At 44.3% G+C, this 22,092-nt stretch overlaps 1 protein-coding gene across 10 annotated transcripts in view; it reads left to right on the forward strand.

The window, feature by feature from the left end:
• Window positions 1-240: 240 nt before the first annotated feature.
• Window positions 241-22,092, forward strand: part of LOC147454972 (sugar transport protein 7-like) — a 51,203-nt gene continuing 29,351 nt past the window's right edge. For 2 of the 10 annotated variants that reach the window (XM_086516820.1, XM_086516816.1), the window contains exons 1-2: window positions 382-520; window positions 599-1,351. Coding sequence is in view for 6 of the 10 variants with exons in the window: in XM_086516816.1 (XP_086372942.1) it covers window positions 1,330-1,351 (22 nt within the window). In the remaining 4 variants the exon portion in view is untranslated. Of the gene's footprint in view, window positions 521-598; window positions 1,352-22,092 lie in introns of all 10 variants that reach the window. The other 8 variants (XM_086516819.1, XM_086516817.1, XM_086516814.1 and 5 more) reach the window with 6 other exon arrangements.

Genomic DNA, 22,092 nt, shown 5'->3' on the forward strand with positions numbered 1-22,092 from the left:
AATCTATAGTGTATCCTTTTTCTAAGACTTTTTTTATGGCAGCTTTTGTTTGTCCCAACCTGGCGCCTCGATTATCAACTTATGGTAAGTGAGGTCAAAAGAAAGGGATTCTACGCTTGTGTTGCTCGAAACATCAACGTTTTCAAGCACCAACATCAGACGACCAACATAGCAACGCAAATCGCTCTAGCCAGTCCACCACCCGGTTCAGTATGTCCCTTCACTGGGAGCGAAACCAATTTAATAAAGGCCGGTTTTCTATCGGCCCCTTGACCCTACTCCATTGACGATGGGTACTTGGATAGAGTGTGTGTACCCTGTGTGAATGCCATCGCTGGACTCCACTCCAGACCCCAGTGGAGTGTAAGTATGGCGGGCGGGGGCCCAATCAGCGAGTGCAGTGGCAGTGGCAGGAGGAGAGCAGAGCGTTACGAGGGGCGCGTGACTCCCTATGTAGTGCTTGCCTGCTTGGTGGCTGCTACGGGTGGCTCTATTTTCGGCTATGATCTGGGCATCTCTGGTAAGTTCGTTTTTGGTAATTTCAGGCTGTTTCTTTCTGCTTGGGAACTGTGAAGTCCTTCTTTAATTTGGGGTTCAGGAATTGCGTGCGTATGTGGGCTGCCACCGCCACTGCCACTGCCACTGCCACTGTGCGGCACCTCTGTAAAACACAATTACGGGTTTATCTTACCTGTAAGAAGTGACATTTTCTTCAATCATCCCCAACATCCAGCTTTTACCCAAGAGCTTGAGACCATAAATTACGCCACAGAGAACCCATCAGCCTGCTTCAACATCGTCAAAATCACAGGACAGGTCAAAGAGGTAAGAGAGAGAACAACACCAACTTGCTAAAGCATCCTCAACACAGTAGGACAAAGTGGTGGAGACAGCATCTTGCTTAAAGCATCTTCAACCTTGCAAGACAAGATGCATCATCCTCGACTCAACCAAACACCTCCCATTTTTTGAGGGTCTGCAAAACTGCAAAAATCAGCACATACACTCAGCATGCAAGCATACACACAAACACTACCCGCACACAAGCAAGCCTCTTAGGTAAACCAAGCAGTCAAGCAAGGCATGCACACGAACAATAGCAAGATGCATACAGCAAAACAAGCAAATGAAAGAACTAGGAAGTGATGACAAACCACCAAAGGCAAAAGAGGGGGGGGGGGGGGTATTCATAGGCAACAACCAACAACAGATTGGCAAAAGAATTGGACGGTGGCAGTCAGCATCCAGAGGAACCTGTAGCGACAGAAATGCAGCAATCGATGGCCAAGCCCACAACAAGGGAGATGAGGCACAAAGTAGAAGGCTTCGATGGTGACAGGTTTCCAACAAGGCCTCTCTCTCTCCCCCTGTGCAGAATCTTCTCTTTCTCGAATCTGCTGTTTTTCTTCCTTGTGATAAATCGGGCAAAATTTTTCTCTTTAAAATAAAGTAGTTTTCTAGAATTCAATCTCTTTATCTGTTGCTAAATGGACTATTTTCTTATTTTTTTGAGTAATCAGGGGAAAAATAAAAATCTTTTTAAAACATTATAAGTGCATAAGTGAAGGGAGAGTTTAGGAAATGAAAAGACACATGAAGGTGGAAATTCAAGAGGCTTTTTGTGTCCATATAAAAAGAGATGGTTGAGTGCATTTTGGTATATTTGTGTTTCTCTTCTCCTTTATTTTCTCTTCAACATTTTCTTCTCTTGAGAGTCTTTGACTATGTAGGTAGTGAATATATATTTTTTGAAGGCATTAGGAATTAGGAATACCATACATTTTCGAGTAATTTCTATTCGTTGAAATTAGGATATTAAAATTTGTACACTTGAACTGTAAAAGTTAGGAATTGTAGATCTACTAGAATTGATAAAAGCCATCAGGGACGGACAACTCTAACGTGTGATGTGATGGGTGACATTAAGCATCGCGAAGGAGTTGTATTGTTAGTTCGGTGAAAGAGACCGGGAAGTGGGTATTTCTGATGCGTCACATGATGGGTGATGGAGTTTAGGATAGGGAATATTCCGCTGGCTTGAACTGGAAAAAGGAAAATGCGTAAAGACGCAAGCACAAGAATAAAGATGGGTTCAGAGAGCTTTTCTTAAAAAGAGGAATATTTTTAAGTGCTTTCTAGGAAAGCAGATTAGCCTGTTCATTCTCAGCCCTTTCCACATCAAGTACATCATATACGTCTGTATCAGTAATAGGTCGATCTGTAATATTTTCAGAAACCCCATCGGTTGTACATTTGTGTCATTCGAATTTATATTCAAATTTCCACCACTAAAAAGAGGCAACAAATTGTCATAAATGTGGTGTGAGCTTACATTACTGTCTCTAGTACATGACAACAAGGGCTGAACAGAATCTTCTTCAAACACAACATCCCATGAAACCAAGATACGTTTTGTTTGCGGATGGTACAACGTGTAACCTTTGCTTTCAGTACTATAATCAACAAAAATGCATTTGACAGCCTTATCATCCAGTTTTCTACGCTGTGTTTGTGGCACCAAAGCAAGCCAAACAACCAAAGACGTGCATGTGATCAATAGATGGCTTTCTATCATGCCATGCTTCATATGAAGTCATAGACTGCAAAGCTTTCGTAGGACACTTGTTAAGTACATTAGTAGTACACATGATGGCCTCAAGCCAAAACGAATGTGGCAAAGCTTAACTTTTGACCATACATCGTGCCATCTTCGTAAGGGACTTGTTTTTTCTTTCAGCAACACCATTTTGCTGAGGTGTATACTGCACTGTACATTGGTGTTTTATCCCACGACTAGCTAGAAATGCATTATACTCATGAGACATATACTCCCCCCCTCGATCTGAATGAAGAGTACCCATAGTACATTTAGAGACATTTTCCAGACATAGCTAGAAATTGCTTGAAGCACATAAACACTCCGGACTTAGCTTTAACTGGATACATCCATGCATGCCTGGAGTAATCATCAATGAAAGTCACGAAGTAGAGGTAATTGCCCAAGGGCGGAGTTTGCCTGGGTCCACAAACATCACTATGCACAAGCTGCAACTTGCATGTAGCCTAACTGAATCATCCTTTGAAAACTTCGAACGCTACATTTTGCCAAAATATAGTCTTCACAGATATGCTTCACAGGTGCTTCAAGAGGCGACAAAGAAGCTAGCATATCAAAATTTTCCAAACGTAGCTAATTGAAAAAATTCAGATGTCCAAAATGTACATACCAAAGTTTTGCATCTGAAATAGCCTTTGCAAAATTCTGCCCACACTTGTCATACAAAGTGAGCTTATACAGCCCACGGCATAAAATGCCAGATGCAACAATTTCATTGTTGCCAAAACTGAGATCGATTATGTATTGTACATCTGTCATCCACAAATTTCACAACAAGACCAAGTCTAGCAAGTGCAGATACAGATAAAAGGTTCTTTTTGATCCCAGGTACATAAAGTGCATCAACAAGTGTGAAAGAACTTTCATTCGATCATTCAACACAATCTTTCCAACTCCCTTGATTGTATAAGAGGCATTGTTGGCACAAGTGACTGAATTCTCATGAGAGACATCCTTGAGAGAGGTAAACAAGTCACGATGAGAGATAATGTGCTTTGAGCACCACTGTCAAAGTACCACACATGAGCATCTGCAGCAACTGAATACATGCATCATGGACATAAGGATCATAAGTGCTCTCTGCATTAAATGCCCATTCTGCATCTACATCAGTATCACAATCTCCTTTCATAAAAGACTCTATAATAGCTGCACTTGTAGTGAAACCAGCCTCTTTCTTCATAGCCTCTTTGGCCTTCAACTTAGGACATTGCTTGATCAAGTGATCATTAGCTTTACAATAATGGCAACACATCTCCTTTTTGCCCTTTTCACCAGAATTCCCATACAAAGCAGAAGCATTAAGAACATGTGATTTACCACTCGTAGAAGAACCATGAGAAGTGGCTACATTACTGTTACCACGTTTCCTCTAAGCATCAAAAAGGCCTGTTCAACTGCATGCTGTTTAGCCTTGTTTTTTCTTGAAAGTGACTCTTGCAACAGCAATGTGCATAATGCATAAAACTTGACAACTTTTGGATTTCCTTGGGTCATAAGTCTCCAAGTACTAGCAAAAGTCTGGTAAGAATCTGGCAAAGCATTAAGAAGAGTCCATACAAGGGAACTGTCAGAAATGACTTCGCCTGTAGAAATAAGTTGCTCAATATCCTTGATACCAGCAAAGAAAGTGTCCATTTCATCTTCCTCATGCATAATCTTCAACTCAGCTCTTTATGCAATAATGCAATTTTAGTCTCATTGCGACTCAAGCCTGTTTTGCAGATTTAGCTGAACGAATGTGAGGAGTAATAGTGCGCTTCATAGACAACGCAATCAATGCATGAGCCTACACATCTCTAGCATCCCAACAAGCTTGCTAAGCCGTAGGCAAAACAGCTCTGGCAGCAACAACCCTGCCACCAAAACCTGCAACATCCTCAACATCGCCTGTATCCTCAGAACGAGGGCGTACATTAATGCCCTAATTTATCCTCAACAGCAAACATTTTGAACACATCCGTGTTGTTGTCAGACGCCTGGTTTGAAAACTCCCCGAAAAGAGGAGAAATGAAGCGGGACTAACGTGTGCTATATAGCACAACCCGAAGAAGACTGTAAGGGACTTGTTATGCAAAAATGACACTGACAAAAATTCTGCACAAAATGACGAAATTGCTTGCGTAGTATTGCCTGTAGTGGAAACGGAGACTGAAATGAGTCCGAATGGGTAATCTGAGTGACTGATCTCTACAAGCTTGCCTGAAGTATTTGTCGATCTAATGACGCTCACCAAAGCTCACTCAAATTTGAGAAAGTGACGATGCATGTGCTGGCGACTAAGCCCGAGAGGACGCAACTTGCTCTGATACCAATTGTTGGAAATAGGGTTGCAAGGAAACACACATAGCTTGGAGAAGAAGAAGGAAGCTTAAGGCACACAACAGAGAGTAGTATTACTTAGTGTGCAATAGAAAGATAAGTTAGCCCTAGAATGATGGGCGTAAATACAATGCACGGGGGAAAAAACCTCCTAGTGAGGGGCAAAATGCCTTGACGGTCCTAAGTGTGTACACACACATCACTACCACATGTATATGGTAACAACAAGGGGCCTTTAAATACGAGCCTTGGGGGTTAGTTCAGGTAGATCAGTGCATGGTGACACATCTGCAACGGCTCCCCGACAGTTGTACTGTGTGGATTACTTAATATAAATGTAGTACCGAAAGGGGCGCCACACTATGGGCTAGTGCGTCTGGAAGTGAATCTTTGTCACTTGTCACGAACAGAAATTGCAACAACTGAACTGGAATAGAGCTAGAGGAGGAGAGTTGACACAAAGCGGCGGTGCTCTGCTACTAGATGCATGCGACAAAGTCACAGGGGACCCGGGGAACGGGGAGCTTTATGGCGGGGACGAAACGGGGGACCGGGATGGGATAGGGAACGAGATGGCAGAGGCATCCCTTGTATGGTGTGCAGACGGGACGTGGGTCTGTGGTGATGCAAGCGGGTGGGACGGGGACAGGGGGCGGCAAATTTGAAATTGGACAGTGGACAGGGTCCCTTATATGCCAATCTTGCCCACTAGACTCTACTTTTCCTCTCTTCACTTATACATCATTACTTATTGCCTTTGAGTATGATGATTGATCACCTCGTCAACGTGCGTGGTGCATTCTTACCGCATGTCATATTTTGGTATTATGATTGCAAAACCCACTTTTTCTTTGCAGCCTTGTTCTCTTAGTGTTGTCTAGTATACACTTTTTTGACACGCGTCCCCTGGCCCATCCCCATTCCCTTGTTTTGCCACGTTCCCATCCTCGGGATCCCTCACGTCCCTGAGACCCGTCCTCGTCCCCATGTGACTATGGCATTGGCCCAAAGATTGGCGCCCCTTTCGGTATTTCTTTCTTGATTATGCTCCACAAAGTATAGTAGCTGAGCTCACAGTGCTCCCAAGCGGACGAGGAGCCCTTTCTATGTTTATTAAGGGTTACAATGGGGCCCAAAAAAAGTGCGCCCCCAAAAGCTGCCGAAAATGGCCTCAATGTTCCGTACAGACCTCTGCATTTTTCGGGTGTGCGTACGCTTGCCATGTCAGCTCTTTTTACTTTTTTGCTTGGTAGGGCTTTGGCCTTGCCTTCTTAATGGCCTTAGGGAGGCCAGTAGGCCCAATAGGCCCCACACGTCATCACACTGGTGACATACCCCCCTCTTGAAAGAAGAGTAATCGAGGGCCTCCCTCAATTATGCCTGGAAAACAGACAGGACGAAAACTAGCTCAATAGACATTGACCCTTATGTACCATGCACCAGACTAGACACATCCAACACTTGCACAAAGACGACAGTCACTGAGATAGTCACATCACATTCACATCATTATCCTCGTTGAGATCTCAGATGACAATCATGATCATTGTAACTTATTTAACAATCACATCCAGATTGCACTAATCTTTTCACGGATGTCTTGGTCTACTAAATCTCGTTACTATCACATTCACATCACCGTCAAGGTGAAACAGATAAATGCAGTAGTATTTTATCTTTTTGACACGCACTCAAATTATACACACATGAGAGAGCACATGTAACAAGTTCATTTTAGGAATTCTCATTTCAATGTATATCTTTTCACAATGTCATTTGGCAGAATATCGTCAGCCCATCAGTATCCCTAAAATCTCATGGAGAAATTAGTGACTTCATTCCATTCTAGGCAATCTATGACAAAAGAGTGGAGTGGCTTCCCTCTCATGTAGCACGCATTGCAACGGACTAAACCCGCTGATTCATCATGTACTTTTGGAACAGTCGGTGCTAAACCAAAAGCCTCAAGGTATAGTTCTACTATCTAGTATCCGAGGAGAATTTGCTAAGTCGTCCTCCTCCATCCACTTTGCATCAAGAACCAGATAGTTCTTGAACTTGACCAAATTCTGGCGAACTAACTTACCCTTTACTTTCCTTTCCTTATGTGCCCTATATGACGTGTTCTAGAACAAGAATCTCTTCTGTCTCTTCCAGTTCTGGTTGCTCCTCTGGCTCCTTGTCCTCCGACACCTCGCCTTCGAAAGGTCTTAGGAGACTCACATAAAAAGCAGTGTGAATCTTCCAAGTATTTGGCACCTTCAGTTGAAAGGATACATCGTTGATCTATTCTTGTATCTAGAAGGGTCCATAGTATGGCATACTAAGCTTGGAAAAACCCTCTCCTTACCCCTCCTCTTTCGTAGGCGTGCTTTTTTAAATTGAAGTAGCATTCGATCATTCTCTTGAAACTGTAAGTCCCGACGATGCTTGTTTGCTGCCTTTTTATGCCATGCTTGAGACTTCTACAAAGCCTCCTTTACCTTGACAAAAGCAGTCTCTAGATCGTGTGTGTACTGATTTGCTTTAAAAATCTTGTCCTTGGTGCACAGAATCACTGGAACCTTTCTGACACCCTTGACTATTTCAAATTGTGCCATCGTGAGCAGTGTTGTTGTACGCAAACTTCAACAGAGGAAAATATTTTTCCCATTGATTCTTGTTGCTAGAGATATAAGACTTCAACAAGTTCAAAACCATTGAATCAACTATCTTTGATTGCCGATCTATTTGTGGATGAAACGACGATGAGAATTTAAGCTGAGTGCCTATATTCTCCTACACTGCTCTCCAAAACAAACACGTGAATATGGGGTCTCTATCTTACACTATAGAAGTAGGCATGCCATGTAGTTTTAAAATCTGCGAGATAAACAACTTGGTGAGATGATCGGTTTTCACTGTCTTCTTTATGTGTGAAGTGAGCTTGCTTGCTGAATTTGTCATCTGTCCAAATACCATCATACCCACAATGAGTCTTTAGAAGATCAAATATGAAATCCTCCGCCATACTCTCCCAAGGTCGGTCAGGAATAGATAAAGGCTGTAGGAGTCGTGCCTATTTGTGTCCGTAAAACTTTACCTTTTTGCACACCAAGCAAGTGCGCACAAACTCGTCCACTTTCTTGAGTTGAGGCTCATAGAAATACTTTTCTACTTCTTCCAAGGTACTCTCGATGTCTCTGTAACGGGATGGGCACCACGTGCCAATGGGAAAGAACAGACTGGACAGGATTGCCTTAAAACAACTGAGCTGAAAGAGATGCACAAAACACGAGACGGGGAGTGGCGGTGTTCCACCCCAAAAGAGCAACGATGCTTGTTTGCTGCCTTTTTATCCCTTTCTGTATTTCTTTAGATTGCTTCAACATGGCACAGTTACCATGGCTCTGCTCTACATCTCCCGCGGGTAGACAGCCAGAGTGAGAGCCCATGGTCATATTTAAAGGCCATTGGCCTCTAACAGAGTTTAAAAGCATCTGGTTCCAAAAACTGACGCCCGATGCGCAAGCGCGTTTAACGAAACATCATCAACGTAAAATGCAGGCGTTCGTACAGCTACCAGGTCAGCATGTCAGCGCGAATTGTGGCAGTCCGTATAGTGCCTGCCACATCATCAGTTGTTTACACTAGGTCTTTTTGGGTCCTGCTTAGCTTTATTATAGGCCCAATCAAACGGGGTTCCATAAGTTGGTAAAGACTTCTTCTGCTGTTGCTTCTTAGGGTTTAGGCCTCTCGACCTGGGTCTGTAAGCTTCAATGGCTTGACACTTCAATAGTTAATGACATCTTCCCTTCTTCAAAGAGAAAGGTAATCGAGTGCGATTACCGTATATTTGCAAAACAACTCAAGTTAGCTAAAAAAATTTATTCGAGGGTCATTCTGAGGGACAATCAATTTTCTCATTCCAAATCGGAGCTCTTGATATCCTGGATCGTTGGCTTCGTAGGAAAATCTCATCCAATAAGGAGTATATTCTTATTCTAGATCGAAGCTCTTGATATTCCGGGGTAGCAAAATTAGCCATCATACCTAGACCGTGCTGATCTCTAACAGGTGTCTTGATGCACTAATATTACATGCCCATGCAATCTCACCCAATTAGGAATATTCAATGATTGGCACATCACAATGCGACACAAATGCTCACATATGCAGGTTACAAGATACAACGAACGCCGCTAAGCACTTCCCGAGACAGACGGTCTGCGGTATGAAGCTACTCAATGATTATGTAACAGACTTGGACACTCAAGTCAAGAATCTATCGCGGCAACACCAAAATAACCACTTCAAAACAATTCACAGTTCACAATTTTATTCGACATTGGCTCGACGGAGTTACATGCCTAGAGATATTGGCCCCAAAGACTGGCGCCCCTTTCGGTATTTCTTTTTGTATTAATCTGAGTTCAAAGTACAAGAGTGCGGGCAGGCGCTCACACTCAAACTCTGCGTCCAAATGCCCCGAGTTGAGAGGCAAGCCCGCTTATTTAAAGATTACAAGGAATGCCAAAAGCAGAGCCCCAAAAGCTTCTTAAAAAAGCTGCCCATAAAAACTGCCTCTAAAGGCTTTCAAAAATAAAGCAATCCCAACTTTTATAAAATAAAGCAATTCTAAAAACTACTAGCGTAGCCAAAGTCTGAATTTACGTAGCGTAAAAAGAAAACTGCCGCACGCTGTCAGCTTTCCGCAAGATGCGCCGCAAAACGCAGGCTGCCACGTCAGCACTGTTTCCGTGGATCTGTACAGCCTGGACAGTGCCATGTCAGTATTGCGTACTCAGGGTGTGTGTGTCTAGTGGGCAGCCAGGTGTGTGTACCAGCAGCAGCCACGTCATTACTTTGTGACATACCCCCTTCTTGAAAGCATTGTAATCGCCCTCGATTACGCCTGCAAAACAGACAGAAGCCATAAACTGCCTTAGCAGACACTGATTGTTAGTACCTACGCACTAGGAACACACATCTAGCGCATGTACCAATCGACAGTCACATCACACGACATCAGAGGACCACTCAACATCACAGGACATCACATGAAATTTAACATTCATTCAGATCTTAGACCATGATTTATCGGCAATGTAGCTAGCAATCGCATCTAGATCCAATCGGGACCTCATAGATGTCCGATTGACTAACCCCTATTGCAACCATGTCTATTCGAGATCAATTAGACCAAAATGCTGCAGTCATTTCGTCTATCAGTTCCTGCACTTAAAAACAGGTCAAGAACAAATCAGTTTCATATTCAAGAATTCCATTTCATAAAGTCATACAGCAGAATACTGTCAGCTCTCAGTATCCCTGAAGCTCAAAGAGACATCAGTGACTCTAGTATTCTAAAAATCGAGGCATCTGTTGACAAAGGAGCGGAGTAACTCCCCTCTTGTGCATCCCACTGCACCAGATCTGCGGCCAAGCTGAATTCTGGGTTCCGTTGGGAATAGACTATGCTAAACCGAAAGCTTCAAGGTAAAGGTTCACAATCTGAGGAGTATCTGCTAGGTCCTCCTCCTCCATCCACTTCGCATCCAATGTAGGATAGTTCTTGAATTTAACCAAGAACCGCCTTCTTACTTTACCCTTATTCTTTGTGTCCTTCTGTGCCAAAATCTGTTCAGGAAGAAGGATCTCCTCGTTTTCCTCCACTTCGGGTTGCTCATCAGGCTCCCCATCGTCAGACACATCACCTTTAAAAGGTTTCAAGAGACTCACATGAAATGCATTGTGAATCCTCCAAGTGTCAGGCAGCTTCCGTCGGAAGGAGACATCATTAATCTTTTCAAAGATCTGGAAAGGTCCGTAGTATCGCATACTAAGCTTTGGAAAAAGCCTCTCCTTTCCCTTTTTCTTTCTCTGGCGTGCCTTCTCAAAACATAAGAGCACCCAATCATCCTCCTTCAATTTTAAATCGCGACGATTGCGATCCGCTGCCTTTTTCTGTCGTTCTTGAGATTTTTGCAAAGCCTCGCGGACCTTAGCAAAAGCCATATCTAAGTCGCACGTGTATTCATCGATGACGCTTCAAAAATCTTATCTTTCGTGCTTAGGAAGGGTGGAACCTTCGCAGCACCTTTAACAATCTCAAATGGCGCCTTCTGAGTCGAAGAGTGTATCGTGTTATTGTAGGCAAATTCCACCAAAGGTAGATACTTTTCCCATTGAGTCTTCTAATCTGAGATATAAGACTTCAATAAATCGAAAACCACTGAATTGGCAATCTCAGATTGCCCGTCAGTCTGCGGGTGGAAAGATGATGAGAACTGCAACCGCGTGCCAATGTTCTCCCAAATTGCCTTTCAAAACAAACTCGTAATTCTGGGGTCCCTGTCGGAGGCAATCGTCTTAGGCATGCCATGTAATCTGAAAATCTGGGCCACAAACAGTCTCGCTAAGTGATCCGGCTTGACTGTTTTCTTCATTGGAATGAAAGGAGCCTGTTTGCTAAATCTGTCAAAAACAGTCCAGATACCATCGTGACCACACTGTGTTCTCGGGAGATCAAAAATGAAATCCATTGCAATACTTTCCCGGGGGGGTGGGTATGGGCAAAGGATTTAACAATCCCTGTGCTTTATGCCTGTCAAACTTGACCTTCTCGCATACCAAGCACCTGTGCACAAACTCTTCCACATCCTTCTTGAGTCTCGGCCAAAAGAAGTCTCTCTCTACCCCTTTCATGGTGGTAGCAATGCCGCGGTGACCCGCAAAAGGCGGATAGTGGCATTCAATCATAACCTTTTCCCTCAACGGCTGTGTAACGCACAACATGGTTTTCCTCATCAAATAGCCATCCCGAATGGAATAACCCGCTATTGTCTCCCCATCCCGTATCCGTGTGAAAACTTCTGCAAAATCCGGATCTGTGGCATACTGATCGACCATATTCTTGAAGCTCCTATGATGTATCGCAGAAATAGCCAGAACCAATGGCTTCCGAGACAAAGCATCTGCCACCAAATTCTTCTGTCCCTGAACATGGACAATCTGGAAGTAAAACTGTGACAAGATGTTCGCCCACCGCATCTGCTTTTCCGATAGCTGCTTCTGTGACAAGAAGTAGCGTGAACTCTGATGGTTTGTAAAGACAGTAAAATCTGCTTCGAGTAGGTAATGCCACCACTGAGTAAGAGCATGGATAACCGCCTAAAAGCTCTTTCTCATAAATCTGTGCTGTCAATTCCAACCTTGAGAACAATCGGCTCTCTTTAGCAATGAGATGGCCTTCTTGCATTAAGACCACACCCAGACTACGACCACAAGCATCACAATATACTTTAAATGACTTCTGCAAGTCCGGCAAAGTCAAAACTGGTCCCGTAGTCAATTTCTCTTTCAAACTTTGAAAGGCAGTCACCTCTGTGGGTCGCCACAAGAAAGGAACTCCTTTCTGTGTCAAGATATGCAAAGGGGAAGCAACCTCTGCAAACTTTCAAATGAACTGCCTGTAGTACAAACATAATCCCAAGATGCTTCTAACTTCATGGACATTCTTCAAATCGGGCCAATCACGGATAGTCTCTATCTTGGCCGGATCCATTTGCACTCCTGTTGCTGACGCTATGTGTCCCAAAAAGTGTATTTCTGGTAGGAAAAATTCACTTCTCTTTGCATTAATCACTAACTTGTGATCTCGTAATGCCTGAAGTAGATGATCTCTATGTTTTGCCTCATTCTTGGAGAAAACAATGATATCGTCAAAGAACGTGCCAACAAATAGCCTGTACTGTCGAAAAATCCTGTCCATCATCCGGTTAAATGTCGCAGGAGCATTGGTTAAGCCAAAAGGCATCACCAAAAACTCAAATAACCCAAAAGTTGTCCGAAAGGCTGGCTTGTCGACATTTCCCGGCACGATTTTGATATGATGATATCCACTCTTCAAATCAATTCTGCTAAAACACAAGGATCACTGTAATCTGTCGAGTATATCATTGATCCTAGGAATTGGAAATTTGTTCTTTATGGTGATTTTGTTGAGAGCTCTATAATCGATGCACATTCTCCAAGATCCGTCCTTCTTCAAAACCAACAACATGGAGAGCAATACGATGAAGTACTAGGCTGGACAAGACCCTTTTCCAAGAGGTCTTTCACTTGGTTCATAATCTCTTCATTCTGTGCTCGGCTCACACGGTAAGGTGGCCGGTTCGGTGGTGTGCTTCCAGGTATCAGATCAATGGTACGATCTTCAGTACGAGCAGGCGGTAACTGGCCTGAGAGGCCCTCTGAGAAGCAATCGGCATGAGAGTGGAGAAAATTTTGGCGTTCTTTATTAAGTTTAGACATATATGTCCTATCCTCATCACTCAACTCTTTCATTAAAGATCGAGTAAACAATCAGACTGGATTTCATTAATTTAGAAATGGCCGAAGCCGATACAATAGGGACAGACTCGCCCTTAAGTTTAATATCAAGTACAATTGTTCTGCCCTTCTCTGTAGTCAATGTCGCTTTCTTCGCCCGATAGTCGACCATGGCGTTGTCCTTGTGGTACCAAGGAATTCCCAAGAGAACATCACACCCTTCCAAAGGCATTATGTAAAAGTGCTCATGCCCCAAATACCCCTGACTGTCACCAGCGTGTGACTACTATCTATCCTTTTTGTTGATTTCTTTCTTATTATCTATTTACTTTCACTTTTTGGAAACACCCCTCGGGAAATCTAACTGCCCTGCATTGCATAGCTAGTGTGGAACTATCCAGAGGGAGTCCAGGCCTGAGGGCAAGAGAGCACTAAGGTTGGACAAGGACTATGGTTAGCCAAAGTGGGGTCATTGACTAGCCAAAGTGGAATCCTTTGCTACAGAGGCTACATTTCAGTTCTGGATGTGGCGGCAGTGTACAAAGAGGGTCGAATGACCTAGAAAGATACAATGGCAGCATCTCCTAAAATTTAGGGAACTGCTATTTTGGGACTTGAAAATGTGTTGGCGTCATTACCTCCGGAATGACAAGGGGAACATTTTCTTACTCTGCCGTGAAGTCAACTGGGCAGCCGGTTGGGAGATTTTTAGGCGGCAACCCCGAAACGGGAAAATGCTTGTAAATGTGCCAAGTGGCACATTCTGGTGCACTTGCCTCATGCAACAAGAAGTGGCGCTGAATTTAGGAGGGGGAGAGCCTCATTTTCAGATTTTGTCACTGGTTAAGAGCTATGGAGTGCTTGCTTTCCCTCTTATGCACAGTGCGGTGCCAGGAGTGATGCCCTGCACGCTACGCACTGCCCTCTCTCTCCCCTTTGGCAGTATGTTATGCCCCTCTAGTGGGCTCTTCATTTGACCAATGTACAGTTGTGTGGGTTCATGCGCGATTGCCGAGGCAAGAGCCTCTTGCACAAGTACTGGATTAGCTAGCGGCTAATCCCCCCGCAGGTACAGGTGAATTCGGAGAGGTTTCACGCCAGAAATCTCGTCCGATTCAAAGGGCAAGTAGCCCTACAGGTGCGGGAGCTCGAGGACTTGCTACGGATGCGACCGGCACGCGAAACGGAGCCCGAAACAGTGAATTACAGCCTGCTGTGTATTTTTGCAGGTTTAGGGTTTTGGCCCTAAACGGACCCTAATACCCCCAGGAGGTTTGGGGACGCAAGGGGACCACTGTACAAGTGATCTGGCGCATTTTCAGGGCTGAAAACAGAGAATTCAGCGTTCTGCAGATTCTCGCCAGGTTTTGCAAAGTGCCCGTATGCATCGGGAAAGTCATTCAATGCGTGGGAATACTGACTGTGAAGGGTTCTAGTACATTTATGCTGCCGAAATCGGGTTGGAACAGTGGAAATTCAGCCGAGATTGTGCGGGGCAGCTTGTAGGGAACCACAACGTTTATTCCCTCTTTTGAACAATAAAGAAATACCGAAAGGGGCGCCTAAGTTAGGGGCCAATCTGGTGTCCGTCTACTCATACAGGTGCAATCTAGCAGCCTGTATCCCTCTCCCCTTTGTTGTGTCTTGAAAGTACAGGTAAAATAGACGACTAATAATGGGTGAAAGCTAAATCAAGGTTTGAAGTAAAGTCTACTGCCCTTTTTGGATTGAACAGGCCAGTTTCACTGACAATGCAACCGAAGTTTGCCAATGACAGGTGTAATGGCTACGTCCCTGTCGGGTGCCGCTAGAACAGCCTCCGCAAGTGGTCCCGTCCGATCAAAAGTGATTTCGAGCCGCGCCTCCAATTTCGGTGAAATGAAGTTGGCCTGGCTCCTCCATCAAAGAAGATAAGGGCTTCTTGGTCTTTCACTTTGCCCCAAGCTCGGCAAAGTTCTGTACTCGCGTCCATCGTGCTGGGATCGGTACCCACCGAATCTGGAACCAAAGTTCTTAGCTGCTCTCGAACTCTCGGGCCTTTCGTCGCCCTTGTCATTCTGTTCTTTCTGTGCCTTTTTAGGGCACTTTGCGGAGATATGTCAAGTTTCCCCGCATCCAAAGCACTTCCTCTCCCCGATGAAGCGAGCTCTCTCCTGAGGAGTAAGCTTGGGTCGTGCATCTTTCTTCTCTGAGTTTCTCTTTCTCTTTCTACTTTCATTTGTCGAAGTCTGTTCAGCTCTTTGTGTCATGATCTCATTGGTGGGGTAAGTCAGATTGCCAGAGTGGAAGGCAAAACCCCGTTTCGCATGACTCATCAACTCCTGAATAGAAGCTGACTTCTGTTCCAAGCAGTGATCTCGGATCTCTGTAGGTAGACCCAAGGTAAACCGCTCAATCTGTTCTTTGAACGAGATTTTCTTAAATGAAGAGGCGGGTAGAAAAGAGCTCCAGAATCTCTCGCAATAAGCGTCCACTGTATCTTTCTTGGTCATCCGAAGATGGTTTCAAGCAGTTCGTATATCACGTTCATACTCTCGAGTCAACCAAGAAGAAATAAAAAGCCTGTTGAATTTCAGCCATTTAACTGGCGCAGTTTTGCTTAAAAGAAGCGTAGTTCACCAAGTTCGAGCATTCCCCTTCAAGTAAGAGGCAGCCCTCCGAATCTTAGAGTGCTCTGAGTAACGTCCTCTTGCGAAAGCAATGTCAAACTGCTGTACAAAAGACAAAGCCTTCGAAGCATCCGTATAACCAAAAAACGTGTCAAATTTTAATTGACTGTCGACCTTCCTTAAACTCTTGGACTTTCTTGCTTTTGTCTTCTAGAAAGTCATACTGGTTGGCTTTGTAAAAATTCTTCTTCTTTGCATAAAAGTTGTTGTCGTCAAAGTCTGAACTGTTTGTAGACGAGTCCTCTGTAGAACTGTCACTCACTGGGCGAGATTTAGACTTCTTTGTCTTTTTCTTGCCCTTTCCGAAGCGTTGCTTTTTGCTTCGCTTTTTGCCTTTTCGGTCTTCTTTGCTCGAATCAGATGAGCTAGAAGAACTGTCAGAAGAGGAAGAAGAAGAAGAACTGGGTACTCCTTCAAATCGAACCCGCTTCTTTTGCTTTCTTGCCTTTTTAAATGTCGACTGACGACCCAAATAGCCGAGGAAGTCAATGCCTTTCTTCTGCTTTTTGCCGTGCTTTTTAGCTTTGTTTTGCGCGTCAAAAAGCTGAGCAATTCATGCATCAACCACCTCTTCTAATTCCTTCTCTGAATACTTCTTGGGAGCAGGAGGTTTCTTGAGAACGAGTTTCGGGGGTGGTGTTGTGGTTTTCTGCCACTGCGTGTGCACTTCCTCCAGAGAAGTCTTGCTCATATATTTTACCATTTTCGGGTCCTTGGCAAAATTAAGCATCATCTTTGTTGCGTCGCCGATCAATCGTTGACACTCCATCTCTCGACGCTCTGCCTGAGTAGGCCGAGGCGGGCCATACTCCTTACCGGAATCTTTGTTGTGATCCTTTCCCGCATCTCCGGATGTAGAGGGAGTCGACTGATCTTTGCTTGAAGCCATAGGTGCCGCGGAAAAAATTTGGGATCGGATTTCCCGTAAAAGAGAAATCGGCCGTGCTCTGATACCACTGTAACAGACTTGGACACTCCAAGTCAAGAATCTATCGCGCCAGTACCAAAATAACCGCTTCAAAACAGTTTACAATTCACAATTTTATTCGACACTGGCCTGGCGGAGTTCCATGCCTAGAGATATTGGCCCCAAAGACTGGCAGCCCTATTGGTATTTCTTTTTGTATTAATCTGAGTTCAAAGTACAAGAGTGCGGGCAGGCGTTCACACTTAGACTTTGCGTCGAGATGCCCCGAGTTGTGAGAGGCAAGCCTGGGCCCCGCTTATTTAAAGATTACAAGGGATGCCAAAAACAGAGCCCCAAAAGCTTCTTCAAAAAGTTGCCCATAAAAATTGCCTCTAAAGGCTTTCAAAAATAAAGCAATCCCAACTTTAATAAAATAAAGCCAGCGTAGCCAAAGTCTGAAATTTACGTAGCGTAAAAAGCAAACTGCCGTACGCTGTCAGCTTTCCGCAAGATGCACCGCAAAACGTGGGCTGCCGCGTCAGCACTGTTTCTGTGGGATTCGTACAGCCTGGACATTTCCATGTCAGCATTGCGTACTCAGGGTGTGTGTGTGTGTCTAGTGGGCAGCCAGGTGTGTGTGCCGGCAATAGCCACGTCATCACTTTGTGATAGATTACCTCGTCACTCACCCCGCAAATAACCTAAAGAGGTCCGGGCCATGAGCTCAGAGGACTGATACAACCAACCACTCTCTAGACCTCCGCTTGCGTCGTTTGGAGGTTTCAAGCATAAACCAAACGCTCCCTAGATATCCCTTCCGCGTCGTTTGGAGGTGTAAGGTGCAGCGGAAGTGAATTGCTCAAGATGAGTGCTCCGAACTGTGCTCAAGGTTCCTTTTTACTTACAGAAGGGAGAGCCTTCCATTCCTTTAGTGAGAGAGTGCAATGGACACAAACAAAGTGAATAGACACTGTGAATGAAGGTGCTGCGATTGAGAGAGAGAGAGAAAAGAGAATACGACACCAGGGATGTTGTAAAACCCTCCTCCAAGGGCCCCTCTCTCGATGGCGAGAGAGGTCTACGCTATTGATTGCACAAATCTGGTACAAGTGTAGATGCAAGTCTAAGTGATGCTATGGCTGAAAACTGTATGCCGCGAGGACGACGGTGAAGATGACGACGGCGCTATCTGTTGCTATGACCTCGTATGCTGGAAACGCTGTCCCCAAAAACGCTGAATTGGCTGTAGCAAAAACACTGACTTGGCTGTGGCTGTGGCAAATCGCTGATATGCTGCTGCTGAAAAACGCTAACTGCTGCTGTAAAAAACGCTAGTCATGCTGATGTAAATCGTTGGTCATGCTGGTCATAAAGACGCTGATCTGTTGGTCACAAAATCGCTGATCTGCTCGGTTGAAAACGCCACCATGCAGGCTGAAAGTGCTGGCTTGATAGGCCTCCAAAACGCCAGGGTTCCTAGGGATCTTGCTTGAGAGAGAGAGAGAGAGGGAGAAACCTGCTGCAAGTGGTACCTGTGTCCTCCTTGCTCTTCTGCCAGATAGTGCTAGCCCAACAAAAGTCACTCAAAAATAATAAGTGAAAAATGTCAAAAATAGGGAAATAGGTCTATGTATTGTAAAAATGCTACTAATGGGTTCTGATTGTAATTTGATGATCATGCTGTGTGCAACCAGAGGATATGTACCTAATCTAAGTGTCTGGACATGCACGGTCTGCAAACAGACTCACAAAAGTGCCAGAACACTTCCTATTCTAGAGTGACTTGAGTGAACTGAACCCTGGTCATGCTGTAGCTTGTCCACAGACACATAGGGTTGGATGTGTCACGTGACAAGAGGTTTTCAAGCGTACAACAAAACGCTCCCAAGACATCCCGTCTGTGTCGTTCCGAGGTTTAGACAATATCAAAACAACATTTCTCACTACTCCACCCGATAGTAAATCACCAAGCATTGAGACCGGTTTTAAAACTTGAGTCACACAGTTCAAATTGGCACCAAGACATGTTTAAAACAGATACCATCCATTTCAAACAGATTCCAAACAGGATCACCGAACAAGTTCTCAAACAAAAGTTAAAAAACTGCTAAATTAAACAGAAAAAACATTCTCGACGTCAGTCGAACTCGAAGACAAGCGGTCTTCCATTCTAAAACCTGCATTAAAAAATTAGGGTTAGGTTTCTTCCATAAATTTGTAGCCAACTGCAGCATGGTCCATAAGCTCTTGGACAGAAATTGTTCCTGTATCGGTGATGGTAGCCCCAAGACATAGCAATCACACTGGACCTCCAAGGTTATCAACTCGAGAAGAGACACCTGCTGGGAGATGTCGAGAATTTTCAACTTGTCATCTGCTATAGGTTCCGTGGCAAGCATTTCAGGATACCCCACTGTGCCAGAAGGTGCACTCTAAAGGAAGATGTCAGAATTCATGTAACTTCGGGCAAAAATTTTCTTGAAAGCTTGCCAAGTCCTTGGAGTGTGCGGCTTGGTAGCTATAGACATCCACCACTTCATGGCACCGCATCTGAGAAAATCGATGGCTCGAAAAATAAATTTGGTCCTTCTCTTGCAAGTGATCTTGAATTCCTTATGGCTTATGCCTCGTAAGATTGAGTGATGAAGACTGGAGCACATCAGATGCGCAATGGACTAAGGGTGGGAGTGGCTAGTAACTCTGGGGTCGGGACACAAAGATTTTTTGATAGAAAGTTCGGTAAACTCTGGAAGCGATTCTTTGCTATGTCTGCTCTTTGGTAGGATTGGTATGCTTTCAGAAAAGCACACGCCTGAAGCTCTGATACCACTGTAACGGGATGGGCATCACACTTCAAATCAACTAAACTGAAAGAGATGTACGACACACGAGATGGGGAGTGGTGGAGCTCCACCCCAAGAGAGCACTGGCCCCAAATCTTGGCGTCCCTTTCGGCATTTCTTTATATTGCTTCAACATGGCACAACTCCCATGGCTTTGCTTTGCATCTCTCGCGGGTAGACTGCGAGAGTGAGAGTCCATGGGTCATATTTAAAGGCCCTTGGCCTCTAAAAGCAGTTTACATGAAAAGCTTCAAGTTCTAAAAGCATATGGTCCCAAAAACTGATGCCTAAAGTTGCCAACTCGTTTCATGGAAATGCGTACAGTTGCCATGTCATCAGTGTAAAACGCGAGTGTTCGTACAGCTGCCACATTAGCATGTCAGCGCGAACTACGGCAATTCGTACAGTGCTTGCAACGTCATCAGTTGTTTACGTGAGGTCTTTTTGGGTCTTGCTTAGCTTTACCATAGGTCCCATTGGACGGGGTCCCATTAGTTGGTAAAGACTTCTTCTGCTTCTTCCTCTCAGGGTTTAGGCCTCTGATTTGTAGGTTGGCTGCTGTCTTCAGTTGCTTGACATGTCAACAGTTTGTGACAGTTTCTATGCCCAACGAAAGGAGGATTATGACACTCTAACACACCCTTTTCCTTAGACCACGTGTCGCACACATCATAGTTTTCCGCATCAAGTAACCTTCCTCGATAGTTTATCTTGCAACTGTCTCTTCACTCTGTACATGGTCAAAGATGTTTGCAAAGTTGGGATTTGCAGCATACTGATTGAGCATTTCTTCAAAGTTTTGATGATGTATCACCGATACTTGTAGCTTTGGAGACAACGTGTGCCACCAAATTCGTCTTTCCCGTGATGTGGACAATTTGGAAATGGAACTGCGACAAAATGTCGTCCATCTCATCTGCTTATTTGAAAGCTGTTTCTGGGACAAGAAGTATCTCAAACTTTCATGATGTGTAAACATTGTGAAATCTGCTCCAAGTAAGTAAGTAATCCCTCCACTGAGTAAGAGTGTGTACCACGGCTAAGAGCTCTCTTGTATATTTGTGCAACCAACTTAGGTCTTGAGAACATTCTACTCTCATAAGCTATCACATGGCCTCCCTGCATTAAAGACTGCTCCTAGAATGCAACCACAAGTATTACAGTAGACCTTAAACGGCTTCTGTGGGTATGACATATGAAAACATGACAAAGGGACATCAGTGACTCTATATCAAAAATTGGGGTAATCTGTTGACAAAGGAGCGTAGTGACTCCCCTCTTGTGCAAGCCCGCGACTTCAATAAATCCAATACGACTTAATTTGCAATCTAACGGCTTCCGGGACAAAGCATCGGTCACCAAGTTCTTCTATCCCTGCACATGGACAATCTGGAAGTGAAATTGTGACAAGATGTTAGCCCACCGTATCTGCTTTTCCGGAAACTACTTTTGTGACAAGAAGTAGCCTAAACTCTGATGATCAGTGAAGACCGTAAAATCGGCTCCGAGTAGGTAATGTCGCCACTGAGTAAGAGGATGGATAACCACCAAAAGCTCTTTCTCATAAATCTGTGCTGTCAATTCCGGCCTTGTTTTAACAATCGACTCTCATAGGCAATGACATGGCCTTCTTGCATTAAGACCGTAAGCAGACTATGACCACAAGCATCACAATATACTTCGAATGACTTTTGCAAATCCGACAAAGTCAAAACTGGTCCGGTAGTCAATTTCTCTTTCAAAGTCTAAAAGCAGTCACCTCTGTGGGTCCCCACGAGAAAGGGACTCCTTTTTGTGTCCTCTGCAAACTTTCTAATGAGCAACCTCTGCAAACTTTCTAATGAGCTGCCGGTAGTAAAAACATAAGCCCAAGAAGCCTCTAACTTCATAAACATTCTTCAAATCGGGCCAATCACGTATAGTCTCAATCTTGGCCGGGCCCATCTGTACTCCTGCTGCTGAGACGATGTGTCTCAAAAAGTGTATCTCTGGTAAGAAAAATTCACTCTTCTTGGCATTGATCATCAACTCGTGATCTCGCAATGCCTGAAAGACCTGTATAGCAGATGTCGTCTATGTTTTGCCTCATCCTTGGAGAAGACTATAATGTCATCAAAGAAAGTCCCAACAAAAGATCTGTACTCTCTGAAAATCCTGTCCATCATTCGGTTAAAAGTTGCTGGAGCATTGGTAAGGCCAAAAGACTTCACCAAAAGTTCATATAAACCGAAGCTTGTTCGAAAAGCTGTCTTGTAGACATCTCCCGGCGCAATTCGGATATGGTGATATTCGCTTTTCAAATCGATCCTGCTGAAACAAGAGGATCCCTGTAATTTGTCAAGAATATCATCGATCCTCGGAATGGGAAATCTGTTCTTGATGGTGATTTTATTGAGAGCTCTATAATCAATGCACATTCTC

This window comes from Adiantum capillus-veneris, chromosome 7, assembly GCF_014529385.1.
Source record: "Adiantum capillus-veneris isolate H3 chromosome 7, ASM1452938v2, whole genome shotgun sequence".
In the NCBI taxonomy this organism is placed as follows: Eukaryota; Viridiplantae; Streptophyta; class Polypodiopsida; order Polypodiales; family Pteridaceae; genus Adiantum; species Adiantum capillus-veneris.